Here is an 18694-nt window from a genome sequence, read left to right as displayed (position 1 = left end):
GTGGTTTACAACATGTACAGTTTAGATAGAAAAAAATATAATTGAAACAGCGACCACTATTAAGAATATCCCACACTTTAGGCGGAATAAGACACAGGTAACATACACACATTTATAGCGTTAACAAGTATACGCTAACAGCGGTACGAACTTTATGGATAGGAGGAGTGCTTTTGACTTGACGGTAAAAACAAAATTTCTCAAAGTTGAAACTATGGAAAGAAGGAGGGCTCTAATGGAGCACTTCTTTCCTCGACGCCTATGCCCACCATTGCACCCACCCCCTCTCCACCCCACTAGCTTCCATAAATGTAATTATATCATTCAAATTCACTTCATGAAAATGTTTAACAACTGTATTTGGGTTTGTAAGTAAGGTTTAACAACACTTTTACAACTAAAGATAAAACTATTTCCTCGGGTGTTTATTACAGCCAAAGCTTACAACCAGTTGGCTACTCTTAAATAGAGTTTCGAAGCGTTTAGTCCAACACAGATAAATATGGGTCCCACAAAGTTAACAGTAATGCATTATTGTGCGAACTCTTGTATGTATGTATACATGTATGTTTGTAATTTAGATCCTCCTGCAAGCAGGAACTCGCGAAGAAGCGGCCATCATTGGCTTATCAAAGCGGCAAGCTGACCGAAGTCAGTCTCTTAGATTCATATTTAACGTCCATGTTTATGAATTGTCAGTTGTCAACAACTCTGTAACTGTACGACATACATTAATCTTGGAGTACTCTTACACTCTTTGTTTGATTTCATCCTTTCCGGAGTGATTTAAATATATTGCAGTATCATATATATTAAGGTATGTAGGTATGCTGTACATTGTTGTACCTGTAAAGGAGTTGCAAATTTACCAATTAACGGATTATATTAAATTCAACACAAACTGCTACATTTAGGTAGAATCGTTACTGATAACGTGTATTTAACAATTTCTGTTTAAATCTCCGTAAGTTAAAAATGTACATTGAATGTTTACAATGTATCATTATGTTTTTCTATCTTCTTTCAATAACAATATTTAATGAATATTGTGAATCGTTGAGTCCATTGTTATACTACTATCAAGTGTCTTGCTGTACGATTAAGTTACTTTAGTTTTGTCAATAAAATTTGGTCGCATATCCTCGAAGCTTTAAAATAACAGCAACACTGTACAGCATGTCTATATAAAATAGGATGGAGCGGGGGGGGGGGGGGGTCACTGTAATGCGTCAATCACCTCCTCTGTTCAAACACTAATCTGTTAAATGAATGATATTTTTCGTATAAAAGAGTATATTAATAAATAAAAAACTAACTAAAATACTGACTTTGTTAATATTAAAATTCTAACATAGCTTCCTTTCAAAACAAGGTACGCACCAGCGGATGGAATCCTAAGACCTTTCTTTGACAAAGTTTTTGTTATATGCACCTACGTAATTCCGTTAGTGTTTTTAATGAAACCACCGATAACACATCTAATTAGCTATTACATCCACAGAGTATTTAGGAACTTTTTTGCACAGCGTTGGCTGTAACAAACACCCAAAGAAATAGCTTTATCTTTAGTTGTAAAAGTGTCGTTTAACCTCACTTACAACTAATATAGGTCTATTGGACAATACCATGTACCAGTCCCCAATTAATCCTACGTTATTTGGGATGAGAATGAAAAGTTCAAAAAGTAACAATTTCTTTCAAGTATGAAGCCTGTAGTTAATGACTTACTGTTTTTTAAAGTAATTTAGTTAACGAGTGTACTAACATAAGGGGGGTTTAACGGGACAGTGGTTTGACGACCCTTCTAGAGTGTCGCGAATTTATCGAGAAATATCCAGAAATAAACAAAATACGTACGAACTTCATCCAGGAAAGTTGAATTCGGAAGCGAAAACTATAAAGTATGCTGATAATATGACGTCAGACTGATATTATTGATAGCTATACAATCCTCTTCCACCAGCAGTCACGTTCGCAACCCTAAAGCTCTGCACCTCCCTTGAGTCTTGGTGATGAGCTCGCAATTGCCGTCATTATATTGAGTAACGTAAGAGAAATAGAACCGAAGGTACCAGCGATAAGACTTTCCGTAGATTTATACAAAGATGTTAAAATACGGCCGACATACTTTGCTTGATGCACCATGAGCTTAATATCTAACAATAAAAATATAATTATTAAAGAGGACAATTAAATAAATTAAACGTAACAGGAAGTAAATCATTTTAATTGCTGTCATCATCAAAATGGAAAAAACCTTCGACATTTACCACTGTCAACTAATTTCAGTGGTTTCAAGCCTATGTAAGTCTATACTGGGATACGGAAACTCATGATCAGCTACGCTTAGATCTGTATGTTCTGTTTATAGAAAACGCTGATAGGGACACTGCTGATAGGGATCTCTCTGATATTGATTTGCAAATAAGTCTGATACTTCAACAGCGTCATATTATCGATGGATCGATCATATTGCATCAATAATATACCAAATTCTTCAGAAGCAGTATGAGCAAAGAATGGGAAATGTCCCTAAATTCGCGGATGCGTTAATGGTTGCTGTTTAATCCCTGTAAATGGTTTATAAAATCGTAAATTATTTTATCATGGTACTATTGAATATAAACTTGGGGATTTATATTATAAACACGACAGCGTTTTATATTCAAAGGTGGCATAATCAATTCTCAAATTAAAGGAATTATGAAGGTTGGTCAAGAAATTTCGAAGAGAAAAATAAAAAATAAAGGTGGGTCTAAACAACAGTGGTGCTTTAAACATATCAATGGGAATCAAATCTACAATAATTGTACTAGCCTGGACATTATATCTTCATGCACAAAGTTTGCTATTACCATTAGTGAAGAGATTATTTAGACCAAATTATTAACGGTAGTTACTTAACACCCTTGAATTATGCAAAACAATGAACGGCGATTAATTTAATTAGCGTGACATAGTTCGTTTGATACAAAGTTTAAATCGTTCGTAATATCAAGTTAGATTTGGCTCTGATTAGAAAACAAGAAACGATTTTTTTTCTCGGAAATAATGACTAATTTACCTTAATTACGCACAGGTGAGGGTGTATTTGTAATGGTTCTAGGTATTCAACACAAATGATAGACAATGACTGCACTAAATAATTCCGTCTCTATCAAGAAAGTGAAGGACTATTGTCATACACAATGCACCTTTTTTTTAAGGGGGGGGGGGTAGACTGGGGTTGGTGATTGACCATCGGAGGATGTCCAAAACATTATTTTAACCACATAACAATTTAGGCTGTTAATTGTTAAGCGACTATTTTACTTTTTGACCGGTATCAGCGGTATGTTTGTTTCCTCTCCGATCGATATATCAGGAAAGGCGATTGAAATTTATCCTCTATCCTTTTTAAAATTAACAGCTACTGCCATGTTATTGTTTACATCAGGGGTTACGTTTTCTGTATTTGATTTATTAAACTTACTTATAACAAATGTCATTATAAGTTGCTTCTTTTTTTAAGAAAATTCAAGCTGGCGTAGTTTAAGTTTGTTTTAATTCTGGGTTGTGTTTCTGGTTGTTGATGTGACGATAACCTATAGGTCTTTGACATTGAGAAGTAAATTGTTGTACGTATTTAACCTAGTACCGTTTATTCCAGTTTATTAATATTAACAAATATTTTCATTGGAATGTGTACTCACATAAGATGACGAAGGATCAACGGGAAAATGCTTTGACATCCAATATCTGTTGATCTCCAAAAACTTTCAGGAAGTCAGGAAGGTAAAATTACGAGCTTCACCACCTGATATGAATTATCGTTATGCTATAGTTTCAAGTGTATCCCGGTATAAAACTGAAGTGATCCTCTCGAGAAAAATTAATCCTCTTCCATAAGGAATCATTTTTTCAGCCCACGAAAAGATGCAGGTCTCTGAAAACTATTGATACTAAATTCATGGTACATCACTTTGGAATACGAAATTATGGCGAATTATTCACAAGGTAAAATCCTGGGATATTGATCCGAAGACAATAATTTGCACAACTTTTCCATGGATGTAGAGCACGATGGGAAGGTTGCAATGTCTTTAATTGATGCCTTTAATGCCTTTAATTGAAGTAAATAGTATTTAAATAAATAGTTACACTATCACCAGCAGTCCCCGCACGTTAAATTGCTTATGTTGGATTGTATGCACAAGCAACGAGCCTATTCGAGCTATATTAATACACTACTGTATCACTAACAGAACATCTGTCCCTGGAATGTTACACAAAGCTAAAGCCACCTGCGATTTCTTCTTCAGAATGGGATTTTACGCGTATTGTTATGCTAATCTTACCGGATGATTACTCGCATGTCGAAATTATTCCTCAATCACGTGTATGGCAAAGCAAAATACCCACTAATGATATATTCTAGTTTTATTATGTCGGAAAAAAGGGTTATTGTTCAATGCCGGTCTTGTTTTGAACCGGTACTCCACACACAAAGATGAAGTAGGTACCTTTACTACGATATATGTAAAATTACTATAAATACAACTACAAACAATCCAAGTTCTTGCGTGTTTCGGAATTACTCATCAAAAGAAGATAACTTGATACTAATATTATGCGTTAGTGACAAAACTTGCATGGTTGTATATATGTTTACGTTTAACACACTCAGCTTGGTATGAAAATACACGCTGTGAGTAAGATCACACTTTTCCCGACTTTGCTAAGTACACTAATATAACGCAACTATTACTTGCAATACCCATTCTACGCGTTCCTTCATTTGCGCTAAAAAAAATGTGAGTTAAAATATTCCTTTGATCTATCACGTGAGTTCAGCAACCATACGTTTGGTTATTTTTACTGTCGATGTGAGTAAAACTTCACGAATAACTTCGCGATGCAAATGTTCTCGTGACAACGGTTGACTCGCTTTTCTGCTTCCGAAGGACAAATCAGTCGTCGTTTTAGGCAAGTTGTTGGCCAAAATTTCGCCAAAGACAAACACAGAGTACGCTAAAGAGTGTAATTTAATGTTCATGTAAATATAATAAAGTGTTCTAAAGAATTAAAGCCGTAATCGCCAATACACTGTCAACTTTGTGTGGCGGGCCATTCAAGGATAATGTATAGGCTATACGTTTAATCATATAGGCTACCACAAAGTATTGTGATAGGCCCCATAAAGTCCTTCAAGGATAGCCATATCGGTACTAACGCCGGTTATAGAGATAGGTGTTTATATGTATGGTGAACGCTGCATGGTACAAGCCTACCCCTGCTTCTTTTGCCAAGATCTTGGAATGTAAAAGACTCGCTAGCGAGCATATACTCTTTCTGCCAGTGATATTCCATTTTATGTAACGGGCAACGGTCTTGTTGTTCAACCCTGGCTTTAGCAGTAAAGTGTGCTAGCCAAGGCTAAGGCTATTCTATTGAACACTTAAATTTTACAAATACAGTCAAGTTGGGCAAATAATAACGTCACACAGACCTTGATAGTACACACTTTATTAAGTAGGTAGTTGTAGCTTAGGCTATAACCAGTAATTCAGGCGATCAAAAATCAAAACTTATCTTTAAGTCAGCTAATGGCCTACCTAGGCTTAGGCTATAAATTATAAATAAATTATAGGTAACCTATACCTCTAATTCTGATTTTAGGGAAATTAGGATAATGACTTAACTATGGATGAAAATCAAAACTTGGTATACATGTGTTTCCAATGTCATCAGTATCAGACTGTGATATTTAGAAGATTAATTCAGCACTTACAGTTAGTTCATGAACACGAGCCAAATTTTAGTGTTAGGTGTGGGATACATGGTTGTGAAAAAGTATACACTAAGGTGGATTCCTACATAAAACATATACAACGTAACCACAGAGGGTTTCAGATTGATGCTCCTTCCAATGCAATTGAAGAAAATTGCTTGCAAGACTACCATTGTGAACCATCTGTTGCAAATGCAGAAAAAGAACAAATACTGTATGATCCTGGAATAGAAATAGGTTCAAACAGAGATAACGAAGAACAACTAGAACATACAGGACAAAATATCCAGGATGCTGTAGGCTTGTTTACCTTGAAATTAACAGAAAAACACAGCTTGCCAAGGACAACAGTAAGTACACTATTGAAAGATATACATTCATTACTTGCAACAGCTCAAAATCAACAATTTGCACAAGTTAATGCTGCATTAGAAACAGAAGGACTCAACACAGAAAGGACTAGTGTCATATTAGATATTCTAGAAAGGAATTCGCCACTCTCTGCCCTAGATTACTTCAGCAGTGAGGCTCATCAGAAAGAATTTGTTTTGAGCAACACCAACTATGTAGCCCCAGTAGAGTACATCGTTGGTGATATCAACTGTAATGAGACTGAAGTAGCTACATACATGTATGTTCCTATTCTGGAGAGTCTTAAATCTCTTCTTAAACATAATGATGTTTTGGATGAAGTGTTAAACACACACAGGCATTGTCAAGATGGTGTCTTACAGAATTTTTGTGATGGATCATTATATCAAAGTAATAGGATTTTTGAAACACAGCCATCATTACAAATTCAATTGTTCTTTGATGATTTTGAAGTATGCAATCCTTTAGGAAGCTATAGGAAAAAGCAAAAGCTCAATGGGATGTACTTTACAATAGGTAACTTACATGCAAAGCATAGAAGCAAGCTGAGTTCAATACAATTGGTATGGCTTTGTAAGACAACTCTTTTAAAGAAATTTGGCTTAACACATGTTGCAAAACAGTTGATCACTGATTTAAAAGTTTTAGAAACAAAAGGGCTCACACTGGAGGTACATGGAGAACAGTACAACATGAAAGGCACAGTATCATTTGTTGTGGCTGATAATTTAGGCAGTCATGGCATTGGAGGTTTCATGGAAGGTTTCACTGCCAACAGAATTTGTCGGAGTTGTATGTGCACCTACAAAAGTTTGAAGCAACCACATTTAGCAAGTCACTTCAGAGAAAGATCTATTGATGGACATGAACATCAATTGCATATGGTGCAACAACACCCAAATTTGTCTTCGGTGTATGGTGTCAAACAAAATTCCCCACTAAACAAGTTGTCATTCTTTCATGTTATCAATGGACTCCCTTTTGATGTAATGCATGATTTGTTAGAAGGAGTCTGCCCTCTTGTTTGGACTAAAGTTCTTACTTCCCTAGTAGAAAGAAAGCATTTAACTGTCTCCAAAATAAATGAAGCACTTCAAAATTTTAAGTATGTAGGAGCAGATAAATCATCAAAACCTTCTACTGTACTGTGGTCATCAGGAAAGGTTGTCTTGAAACAAAATGCATCACAGATGTGGTGCTTCTGTAGGTTAGCTCCACTGATGTTTGGTAGAAATGTGCCTGCTGGAGACAATGTTTGGGAGTTGGTTCTTCAGTTAAATGACATCCTAAGTCTTGTGTTTGCTCCAAAGCAAAGTGGTCAGATGATAGCATATTTGCATGGTGTTGTTGAAGATTTCCTTAACTACTATTTGTTGATTTTTCCAGAGGGTGGTTTAACACCAAAAATGCACTATTTAACACACTACAGTAAACAAATGGAACAGTTTGGTCCACTTGTTAATTGCTCAACAATAAGATTTGAAGCTAAACATAGCTATTTTAAAGACCTTGCTGGGAAAACAAAGAATCGCAAAAACCTAGCCAAAACACTTGCGTCTCGACATCAGAATTTAATGAGTTATTACTCCCGTGCACTAAACTTCTTCGGAACGGATAATGTAATGTCCACTGGATTAAAGGAACAAAGTGTTCTTTCATTTAGTCCGAAGATGAGAAATGTAATAGTACAAAATCTTCAAACTGACAATATACAAGTTGCATCTTCTGTTACAATCAATGGTACTTTGTATAGACCAAATTTTGTAGTAGCATCTGACGTCATGGAAGGTGTGTTGGTCTTCGCAAAAATAGAGACAATATTGTTACATAACTCAGAAGCATACTTTTTGGTAAAGAGCTTTATGGATTGTAAATTTCATCGTACTTATTACTGTTACATTGCAACAGAAAAATTATCGGGGCCTTATCTGTTAAAACCGGAAAATATGTTAGACTATCATCCCCTGTCTGTTGGCTCAACTGAATATGGTTTATGTTTGGTTCAAAGGTACAGATATGTAAAAGAATTTCCATAATTATGTTAAATGGAATTATCTACCTCTCTTCTTATTTCATTTACAGTTACAATGGCAGTTTGTTCAGAACTGTCATTTGCGATTTCATTTCTTAAACCTGAAGAATTTGCAAAGGCAATGGACTTTTGTGGATCATTAATATTAGACGTAACTGATACAGTGATGGGAGAAAATAGGACAATAGTGTGCTTTAAAGTTACAGCCTTTCTTAATGTTGTAAATCTTTGTTTCACAGAACATTGGGATGTAAGGGTACATGTTTTAAATAATACCTGTGTTTGAAGAAGTCCGTACAGTACAAAATATGGCCATTGTCTTATTAGTGTCCTTTGGAACAGAACACCGGGTTCTATCAGCAACGCAAAATGAGGTCATTACCAAAGTTAGAGATCTATTTCATATTCCACAAGAATATGAAATTAAACTTCAACGATACAGCCAAGATTGGGGAGAGTGGCTGACGATTGATCAATCAGAGATCAAAAACAGGGACAAAGTCAGAGTGCAAAGCTGCATTATGGACTTGACTAATATTGCAACTTGCAGTACACTTACAAGTGACCCAGTTCCAGCTTGCTCATCTATCTTCAGTAGTGTGATGGAAGATTCACTAGAAAATGACCCCTTTTCTTCACTGGAAAGTGAAATAGAGCCGGTGGCAACAACAAACCAGACAAGTCCTTTCACAACCAGTGCAGAGGAATCAGAACCACCTACCACTAGAGCAAAAACGGCTACTGGACGGTAAGTTGCATGCACAGCATGTCAAAATTCTTTAAAGACCAGTGCTTTAAAATCTTTCTCGTTTCCTTACAGGCTGCTATGCATTTCAGCAGCTCTAGACTCACTGAGATTAAGTAAGTTGTATCAATCCCACTGCCATAAAACATTAAGCTACTAAGCATATAATGAAGCAACTTTATAAACTATTGTACAGGAGGCCTACTAATATTTACAATTGCCCAAAATGATATGCACAAATGCATGCTTAAAAGAATATGCCAGATCAAACTTCCCTTTTGATATGTTAAAGAGGAACATAATCTAAGGATTCTGGGTAAATTTGCATTTAATTTCATTGCTTTGTACCGTTTTGAGATATTGATAGTTGAAGTTGCCACTTTTCATGCCAAAAGTGAACTTGCGAGCAAACAGGTGTGACGTCATTGTTGCATACTGATAAATAATGATTTGTTTTCCTTTAACATTTACGTCTAATTTTATACTCCACAATTGGATGCATCCATAATGTGAATGTACCATAGGTATTGGTATTTTGTTAACTTCACATCCCTTTTAGACACACTACTAGAACCCCTATCCAATCAAAGGTCAAATCAATAGACTGAAAAATAAAGAAAAAACAAAACATTATTTGTCAGTGTGCAACTATGACATCACACCTGTTTGCTTCAAGTTCACTTTTGGTAGAATATCAAATAACTTCAGCTGTCAATATCTCAAAAACAGTACATACTGTAGGAATTGAATACAAATTTCACTAGCATGCTTTGATTATGTTCCTCTGTAACATACCAAAACAAAAGTTTGACCTGGACTTTACTTTTAAATATGATCATTGTGGTACCTGCTGAATAGGGTTTTACATGCTCAAGACCAACCTATTTAAGTGGCAATATTGAAGTTGGATTATGTGTTTAATTTAGAACCATAAAAATTTACCGTGAGTGAAGATAATGTCCATGAAACATAATATGTTGATGCATTTCTGAAATATCACCAGCAGAGATTAAATAAGAGTACTGACATTTTGGAGGATTATGAAAGGTCAGATTTCAGTACAACTGACAGCATGTACATAGCAGTTTCTGGAATTGATTAAACAGTTAATTAATTACTAATAATTAGGTTAGTAAAAAACGTGATTGTAACAATGAATCAATCTCAGTTAGCTCGAGGGCATCTCATGTCAGAATATTATATGCGTAAGATTGACACAAGTTCCTGCACAACCAGAAATGTAATCACAGAATCTAATATATGTTGCCATTTTCCCCCCCATTGACATTGCTTTGATGCAGATTGGTGGTATGCTTTTACAGCATTCCATAGGATTGAAACCACATATTTTACCTTCTTGACAGGGGTGGGGCTGACAAAATTATTAAATGGGGCAAATAGGGAGGGGCCACCAAAGCTGTAAAGACTTAAGTGTTGGGCTTCAAAAGATGTTATCCACACAAGAGAGTATTATATATGATTATTGCTGTTATTATTAATACAGTACTGTAGTATTGTTGTTGTTGTATATCTATTTTTAATTATAATGTGTTTAAGGGGAAAGGCCAGGGGGTGGATCCAAGTGATGGCTGGACTGTACTCTGGCTATTAAAGCATTGTGCCTAACCCAATTCCAACTACAAGACAAGTCTTAATAGCTTATATCTAAATTGCAGTGTGAAACTGGAGTTGAAATCATGGCCTGTCGATGTTAAGATACCATGTGAGAATATGTCATCACAACTACGCAGTACTCTTGATCAGGGAATCTTCCCTACAACGAAGCAAAGAAGACAACTAATCCAAGTCTTGTATGACTATATGCTACAGTTTGGAAGGTAATATACATGTTATTGATCATATAAAACCTAGGCATTTTTGAGACCTAAACAGTAACATATTTTCATCCCCAACCCATACACCAAGCATTCTGTATGAATAATCAACAAACAGGTATACGATCCTACCACTCATCTAGTTGGGTATACATTAAAGCTGTATGCTCAATGAGTTGGACTACAATAAATGCTAGCATGTTTCTAGCACTATGTGGTTTGCAGTAGGATACCGTTATGCTAGAGATTTTTCAAAGCACATGTTTTCATCATTTAATGTGGATGTAATCATTTGAAGTAAACAGAATTTATCCTTTAAATATCAACTACTGTATGAGCTAATTGATCTTTTTGTAAACTGAGTGTGAAAATTTAGTGTACATTTAGTATCAGAAATTTCACTGAACATGTTGCAGGGAATATAGTTTTTCTATTTTGCAATAAACAGTTTTGAGGATTACATTATTTCTATCTTACAGTACATTGTTTAAAAGCACTACACTGGATCACTTTTGCATTTGTGTGGTACTTTGTATTCAATATCTTCTATAGTTAATTATATAAAATGGAGAATGAGAGAATCATCCTGGAAGCTGTATGTTTGGAGAATCATAACAAATGTAAAATATGTTTGTTTCTACAGATACCCCAGCAGATTTCATTATGAACAGGTTGCACAACAACTGATTAAGGAGTACCCATGCCTAGCACAAAACAACATACCATCAGCAAAACCATATGTAAGTCCTTCAAAGGTAATCTGAATATTTTGATGTATATATTTATATACATATGAGCATATTGTTCTTCGTACAATTCAAAGGTCAGATGGGTCAATTTTGAAGCATATAAAACATGTTGATATCCTTGTGGAGGGATGCTTACAGATATATAATAGTTGTGGATGTAACACATTGAGTACAAGAGGCCTATTGTCTTGGTAAAGGTGAAATGTCATCTGAGGTCAACATATGTCAAATGGTGTAATTGTAAACCTGATATCTCAAGTAGGAAAGCTTTATGGGATCTCACAGTTGGTACCTAGATGTACTACATGTAGTGCAAGAAACCTACTGCCTTGATGGAAGTCAATAGTCACCTGAGGTCAGAAGATGTCAAAAATTGTATATGTGTTATTTGCCACATCCTTAAGATTCTGTCAATCTAGTCCTAGCATCATAGATTTTTTTTTATAAAAGCTAGAGTGAACAATAGCCCATGAAGCTTGACATAAGTCAAGAGCTAATATAGGCTGTGAGGCACTATAAGATAAATCCACATGAGCCAATCAGTGGTTCACAGCAGCTTAGGAGCTACTGATGGGTGGGGTTGCTGGCCCCCTCACCCAGAAGCACATCTTAGCAGTGCAGTGGAAGAAGTGCACTATACATGACCTAAACTGAGAACATCTGGAGATTCAGAACAGTTGGGCATCCAGATGGCAGATGAACACTTCTCGGTCAAGGATTGGGTGCCTATAAAATACACCAACCACTCATCAATTTCATCAAATCCTCAGTGCACTGTTCATTTTTCTGGTTGGCCCATTATATTTCCCTGCATCTTCACCCTTATGTTTTGAGTGCATAGCATATGTGCATTTTGTTTTCCCTGTTACAAATTTTGTTTTTCCTTTGCATTGTTAGGATTATTGGAAACTAAAAATTTCCGACAAGTTTAGGAATGAACGGAAAAGTATGGGAAACTTGGTTGATGAAGAGAGACGAAGGAAGGTCAGGAAAGTCTCACACCAACCTGAACTTGAAGGCGAAGATCATGGCAGCATTATGATGCACATAAAGTAGGGAAGCAAAAATTATTTTTTAACATTCTTTTCTTAGTAGCTATTTACAGTCATTTTTATACCCAAATGAGGAGTTCAAGTTAATTACATTAATAGAACATTTGGAGATTATACATTAATTTACTTACAGGGTTCTGCTCATTGAATTATAACACAGTACTGTTCAAAACTTGTTTGCAGGAATACCATAGTTTTTAAATCTCAGCAGCAAAACACCTTGTGCATGAGTTGGTCTGTCATCTTTCATTTTTGGTTTGATGAGAATGGTAACCAATGCATTCATGATCGTGTGTATATGTATGCATATGTGTGTATGTTGTGCTTTGCTTGTAAACAGGACATCTCAAGAAGGGAAACTTGGATAGGTCTCACGTTTGGTATGTGCATGTACCCTATGGAGAAAAGAGACACATTCCTTTCCGTGCAGGTCAAAGGCCACTATTCAAAATGTGAGATTCTTCAGTTTAATCAGCATTTTGTGTCATTGAAACCTGAATGCATTTTGCGTTTCTGGTCAAAAGCAAATTCACTGTCTGTCATCAACACTTCAATGTACTTTATTTTTTTGTGTACCTAGATGGATGCAAGATGAGAGTACAAAGAAGACTCCAGATTGGAAGAAAGTAAAAGCCTTAATGGAAATTACATTCCATGAACGACGAGGCGACATCACCAACAAGATGATGGTACAGGACATTAAGGAAAAGTACCCATTTCTCTTTAGCATTACTGAGGTATGATTATTTACTATGTCCATTTATAGCTATAGCTGTTTGACTTGAAAAGAATTTCAACTTTATTCAGTTGATCGATATACAAGACATTATAAGATAAATTGTGTGTACTGCCTTCTTTCCCTCCAGGACACTGCTGGGTTGAACATATTTAAGACGTTTCTGATATGCAGATAACATAATCACTATGTCATGTTTTATCAAATGAAACTTTCGATACTTAACTTTAAAGGTTAGAATATAATGATGCATCTGTGAATGTCAAAGCAAGGAATCCTGTCAGAACTAATGAGGGGAATGGTTTTTGTTTTTCTCTCCATACGATAAATAGAATTAACCTATAATAGAGTGATAAGTATATACCTGTAAATTGTATCCGCCAAGAATGCAGTACAAGAGTGGATGTTGACCATACTCTACCAGATAATCCCATTCTTGAGATATGAGGAAGAACAACTGTGAACCAGTCAACTAAATATCAAAGCAGTAGAATAACTATAGCATTACATTGACCCTACTCTATCTTCTACAGATTCACAATGAGTTTGAGAGGATTACTGGTGTTGCTGGTGTGACAACAATTACAAAGAACTTGAGGCCATTTGTCGAAGGTATTTTGCACTTCCCATACAAGGACAAACATGCTGAAAATTTCATCAAGACAACATTTGCAAACAAGTTGACAGAAGCTGTAACAATGGAAAAGGCTGAAGGTACATACATGTATAATGAAGATGGTGTAGAAGCTGTTTAAACCATCATATTTACAAATTCTATGCATCACAGATAACTGATTTTTGAGGCATTCAAGTTGAAAAGTATTGATCCACTGTTAGGTCATCACTAATGACCTGGTCTACATTTTGCCTTCTAACATTACTAGAGGTTTTCAGTAGCGATTTCTCAGAAGATGTTGTGCACCCTCCTAAATTTTCCACATTGACCAAGGACTCATAGAAAATTAAGTACAGTGCACTACATACTGTATACCTTTAACTGAACTGGAGATGGTGAAAAAGTAAGATGGCTTAATAATAGATTTTGTCTTATCAAATAGCACAAATGAATGGGTCTCTGAAGTATGCGGCTTGTTACCTGTATTTCCCAGGAATGCCATTCTGTTGAATGTTATTTAATTACACTCTTTTCAGTTACCATGATATGGAACTATTGGCATATCACTCAATGTCAATCTGGTAGAATTTTCCCTCTTTGAAATTAGTAGTCTGTAGATATATTGATTGTTTGTTCTAAATTTTTATTCCCAATTTACTCCCAAATAGAGATCAAAATAATCGCTGCACTGTCTTTACTGCCATCACTGTTTAAGAAGAATCCATCATCAATCATGGGCACCAAAGATGAGCACAGTAACGTAAGTTTTTTACATATTCACTACTGAAGTGGCAATACATGTTATAATGCACAGATACATTTGTAAATCTATTCAGGGTTTGTAAGATTAAAAGCATGTGTACTGTATATCAAAGATTTCTTAGCAAAGTACGTAGAAATCTATGAAATGTTGATGGTTTTGTGTATGTAAACATTGGAGTGTTACTACCGACTTGACTTGCGTGTGTTAATGCTGCTTTCAAACACAGTAACACAAAATGTACAAGTTGGTTGAACATCAAATTTGGGATGTAGATTGCCAATGGTGAGCAGAAAAAACGAATTGCTTCCTTGCAGGTCAAAGGTCATTTGATGTCAGAAGAGTTCACGTTCAGTGCAGGTCCTTCAACCTACATTTATATTGATGTTATAGGGCAAGTTATCGGTACAAATTTTTCACTTTTCTTTACACCATTTTTATATTCCCTCTTTTAATGTCATTTCAGGAGAACTTAGCACCATTTTTATTGGTCAGCAGCAAGAACATCTTCGAGGCAGATGGATTTGTTGTCAATTGTGAGCAAGTGGAGGTATGCAGTTGTAAAACTTTCATGGAAGGACTGGCTTTACTTGTAGAATCTTTTTGGGTATTTGACATGCAATACCCAAAGGCAACTAAAGACATTTATAACTTTATGGAATGCTGCTTGTTCAAACTGAAAGCAGTCAAACCATCACGATGTGTGTATTCAGTTTTAACTAAGCTTTCATTCCCAGACAGTACCTGATAAAATTTGCTGAAAACTTTGTCTTTGATATTAAACCTTCATCATTCCATTCTGTGTTGTTATTGTGACTGTTTTAAGTCTTATGTTTTCTAAATATGTAGCTTTACTATAATTTCACTCTGAAAGTGTTATCTTAAAGTACAATGGATTTCATTATGTGAATCTCATACTTTAAGTGTCAAGAGAAGAAATCTTACATTCATACCCCTTAGTAAAGTCAGTAAGTACTCCATTTAAAGAAGAACAATTGATACAGAGAAGTTAAGATAAAGGGAATGCTATTTAGATGTAAGAGGAACATTGAGTTATTACATATGATTTTCATCAGTGGGTAATCAGCATGCAGCTCCCAAAGGAAAGCAAGTTGCTGGAATTCTCTTATTTTTTGGTTTTGGTATCCATATACTTTGGTGTTCATATTAAGCATGTTTCATGCATAGGGGTTTAACTTAATTAACTTTCATGGAAGGACTGGATTTCTTGTGGAATCATTTTAGGTATTAAACATACAATATCCAAAGATAGCCGAATGCAACATTATTTTATGGAATGCTATTGCTCAAACTGAAAGCAGGCCCAATATGTACATGTGATCTTTTATCCTCGGACAGTAGCTGATATCATTGCTGCAAACTCCTTTTAAGATTTACATTTTATCTTTAATATTGAACCTTCACTGTTTCATTTTGTTTGTTATGGTAACTACTTATAAATGTATGTCGCTGTCAAAATATGTAACTTCACTATGATTTCACACTGAAACCTGAAGTAAAGTAAATGTTAAAGTAAGTTGGATTTTGTTATAACATTATCACCATCCTTTCAGTGTCTTTTAGAACACTTCATGTAAAAGAAGATAACAATTGCTACTTATCTAGTTGTATATAAGAGGTATGTCGAGTTGCTATTTATGTTACTTCATCACATGGTTATTCAGCATGCAGTTCTTAAAGAAGCAAGCTGCTGCACATTATTTTAGTTTGTTTTACAGTATTCATATACTTTACAAAGTTTATTGTTACAATAACTAGTCTTGAATTATTATGATATGTTACTTCTAGCAGCAGCAAAACAACTGAAACTTGTCAAACAAGTAAATGTGATTAAGAGGGCTGACTACAGTGTTTTCACAATCTCAGTAAGCCTGTTTATTTTTAAAACAACTTTTAAGGTCGCTCTTTATATCTAGATCTGTGTGTAAAAGGAACAGAGTAACTCTTCATAACTGCATTGTTTTTATTGATCATTTAATTCATAAAATTTTTATCAACCAAATCATAGAAATATGTTGTCAAAAGAGCTGGATAACTGATTTTTTATTACCAAAAGAATTATATAAAATAAAAGAGAAAAATCTTAAAACTTGTCTTTTTAAATATTTTACTGTGTCATTTTACTCAGCTACAGATGCATACGAGTAATAAAACCAAAAGTGTGTTAAAAATGGGACAGAAGAGTAAAGGAAGAATGTGAGTAGAAATACTCAGCTATAATGAGTATACATATTATCTACTCATCAAATCTGTATAAAATTACTCATACTTTGATGGTAATATAATTGAAAATATGTGTAAATTTTGGGAAGTAAATTTACACGTTTAAACTAGTCATTCAACCCGTATTTATCTTTGTGTGCAGGATTTACAACTGGAAAGTAAACCTTATAGGCAATGACATTGGATTATCGGTTAAAATTTAGACCGGTTGTCTGGTTAATATTCGGAGTTTATCATTGTTAATAAAGGTTTTTCGACCGACAATACAGACGTATCGTTCAAAATGCTAGATTATGGACTAATTAACCGGAATAATCGTTTGTATCCATATATGTAAAATGTCCATGACAAGCAATATTTCGAAAGTCATCCTGTTCAAATTCTGTACATAAAAACAAGTTTGGCCTTTAACTTCCATCATAAACATATCGTTTAAACGAATGATTTAGCTATAACTAAATTTAGCCTGTAAATGTATGGTTGTATTCACAACGTTAACGAAATCAAATTGGTTATAATCTTTCAAAACTCCCCCGCCCCAACCTCCGAGGAATGTAAATAGCTTTGATTGTAGTAAGCTGTACATTACTCTGATTCCACTGTTGTTTCTCTTGATGTTTAATATCTATATCACTATGTTCTTTGAATATTCATTATTGTAAACATCAACAACAAATGAACATCAGGGCGGCCCTTCTTGCATCAAATAAACATGGATGATCGAAATAATCCTACAACCTCACTCTGACTATCCTGAGAGTAATCCACAGTCTTCATCGTACGATACCTTTATTATAATCAGAAGATAGTTGTGTCCTTCTTCCGTGTGATTCCAAACTTTATTATTTAAGAGGGCGCTCGTACGCTTTATTCACAGAGATATGAGAACTGTGCGGCGATCGATGCTGATATTGTAAAGGTCAGTGCAGAGAAACGGTTTCGTTTTGAATGCAATATATATTAAGTGCATTTTATTAGATTGAATGTTAGTCTGTAATGTTGAACTATTTCGTTTAGGCTAAATATATTTTTATTTGTATATTTAAAATATATATTTCGGTTGATTTTGATAAATCTGTTTTCGCTTCAAGGCTACCGAAACAAAGTTGTTTGTTAAAATTGTTATGATTAATCTAAACAAACAATACATTAAAGTTTGGATGTTTCCAGTTCATCTTTAGTTCTTCAAAGAATTTACTCTAGAAAAAAAAAATAGCTGGATGACGAAGGGTAACAATATTTATGTACTCTCATTAACCAACTTAAAACAAGATACCTTATTTTGATTAACTGCTCTGTTTTGGAATACTCTGAAGATTTTGGTAACATTCTTGGTAAGTCGTAATACGGCTGCTTTATGATTTATAAAGAGAGGAACACTTTCTTTCATCACTGAAGTGTAAAGTAACGTTTTCGTAAGAGTAATTTCAGGTAAAGTAAGATATCATTACACGATGTAATAATACATGCAGATAGAATGCTTGTAAATGAAGCAGTAAAATATTACACTAAATTTGTGTCAGATAACACAAATGTATTTTATCCTGTATTATAAGTTCAAACAGTTTATTCTTATCAGCAGGTGTACGGCCACAGCCACATGGTTAGATAGGTTGATAATATTATCATATTAGTTAACCTTACATGGATTGGCTAGGGAGACGAAAAAAATGTTACAAATAAGCACATAAGTACAATTTAAAGCGTCGTTAAACGTTAAATTATTTTCACCCATAACCTTACCAAACATGATCAGGTTTTAACATCTTTTCGGTCACAGAAG

At 34.9% G+C, this 18694-nt stretch overlaps 3 protein-coding genes across 11 annotated transcripts in view; 2 read left to right on the top strand and 1 right to left on the bottom strand.

Annotated features, from left to right (window-relative positions):
• LOC139970030 (uncharacterized) overlaps positions 1-18694 on the bottom strand; it is a 407172-nt gene that overhangs the window by 278446 nt on the left and 110032 nt on the right. The window lies entirely within an intron of this gene.
• LOC139970086 (uncharacterized) overlaps positions 1-18694 on the top strand; it is a 343535-nt gene that overhangs the window by 242233 nt on the left and 82608 nt on the right. The window lies entirely within an intron of this gene.
• On the top strand, positions 4489-17045 carry LOC139969337 (sterile alpha motif domain-containing protein 3-like). 8 transcript variants are annotated; one of them, XM_071974219.1, is made up of 9 exons: positions 4489-4965; positions 8414-8922; positions 10596-10757; positions 11398-11509; positions 12401-12555; positions 13136-13292; positions 13825-14005; positions 14576-14667; positions 15134-17045. In XM_071974219.1, exons 2-9 carry the CDS (start codon positions 8483-8485, stop codon positions 15413-15415), a joined length of 1581 nt encoding a protein of 526 aa, XP_071830320.1. In that variant the 5' UTR covers positions 4489-4965; positions 8414-8482; the 3' UTR covers positions 15416-17045. The 8 variants fall into 8 exon arrangements, with proteins under 8 accessions (XP_071830320.1, XP_071830316.1, XP_071830319.1 ...); XM_071974215.1 differs by having other exon boundaries at positions 8225-8922; XM_071974218.1 differs by having other exon boundaries at positions 4489-5005.

The sequence above is a fragment of the Apostichopus japonicus genome, chromosome 7 (genome assembly GCF_037975245.1).
Source record: "Apostichopus japonicus isolate 1M-3 chromosome 7, ASM3797524v1, whole genome shotgun sequence".
In the NCBI taxonomy this organism is placed as follows: Eukaryota; Metazoa; Echinodermata; class Holothuroidea; order Aspidochirotida; family Stichopodidae; genus Apostichopus; species Apostichopus japonicus.
Note: the sequence above shows the minus strand (reverse complement) of the source record. Positions and strands in the feature narration are given on the sequence as shown.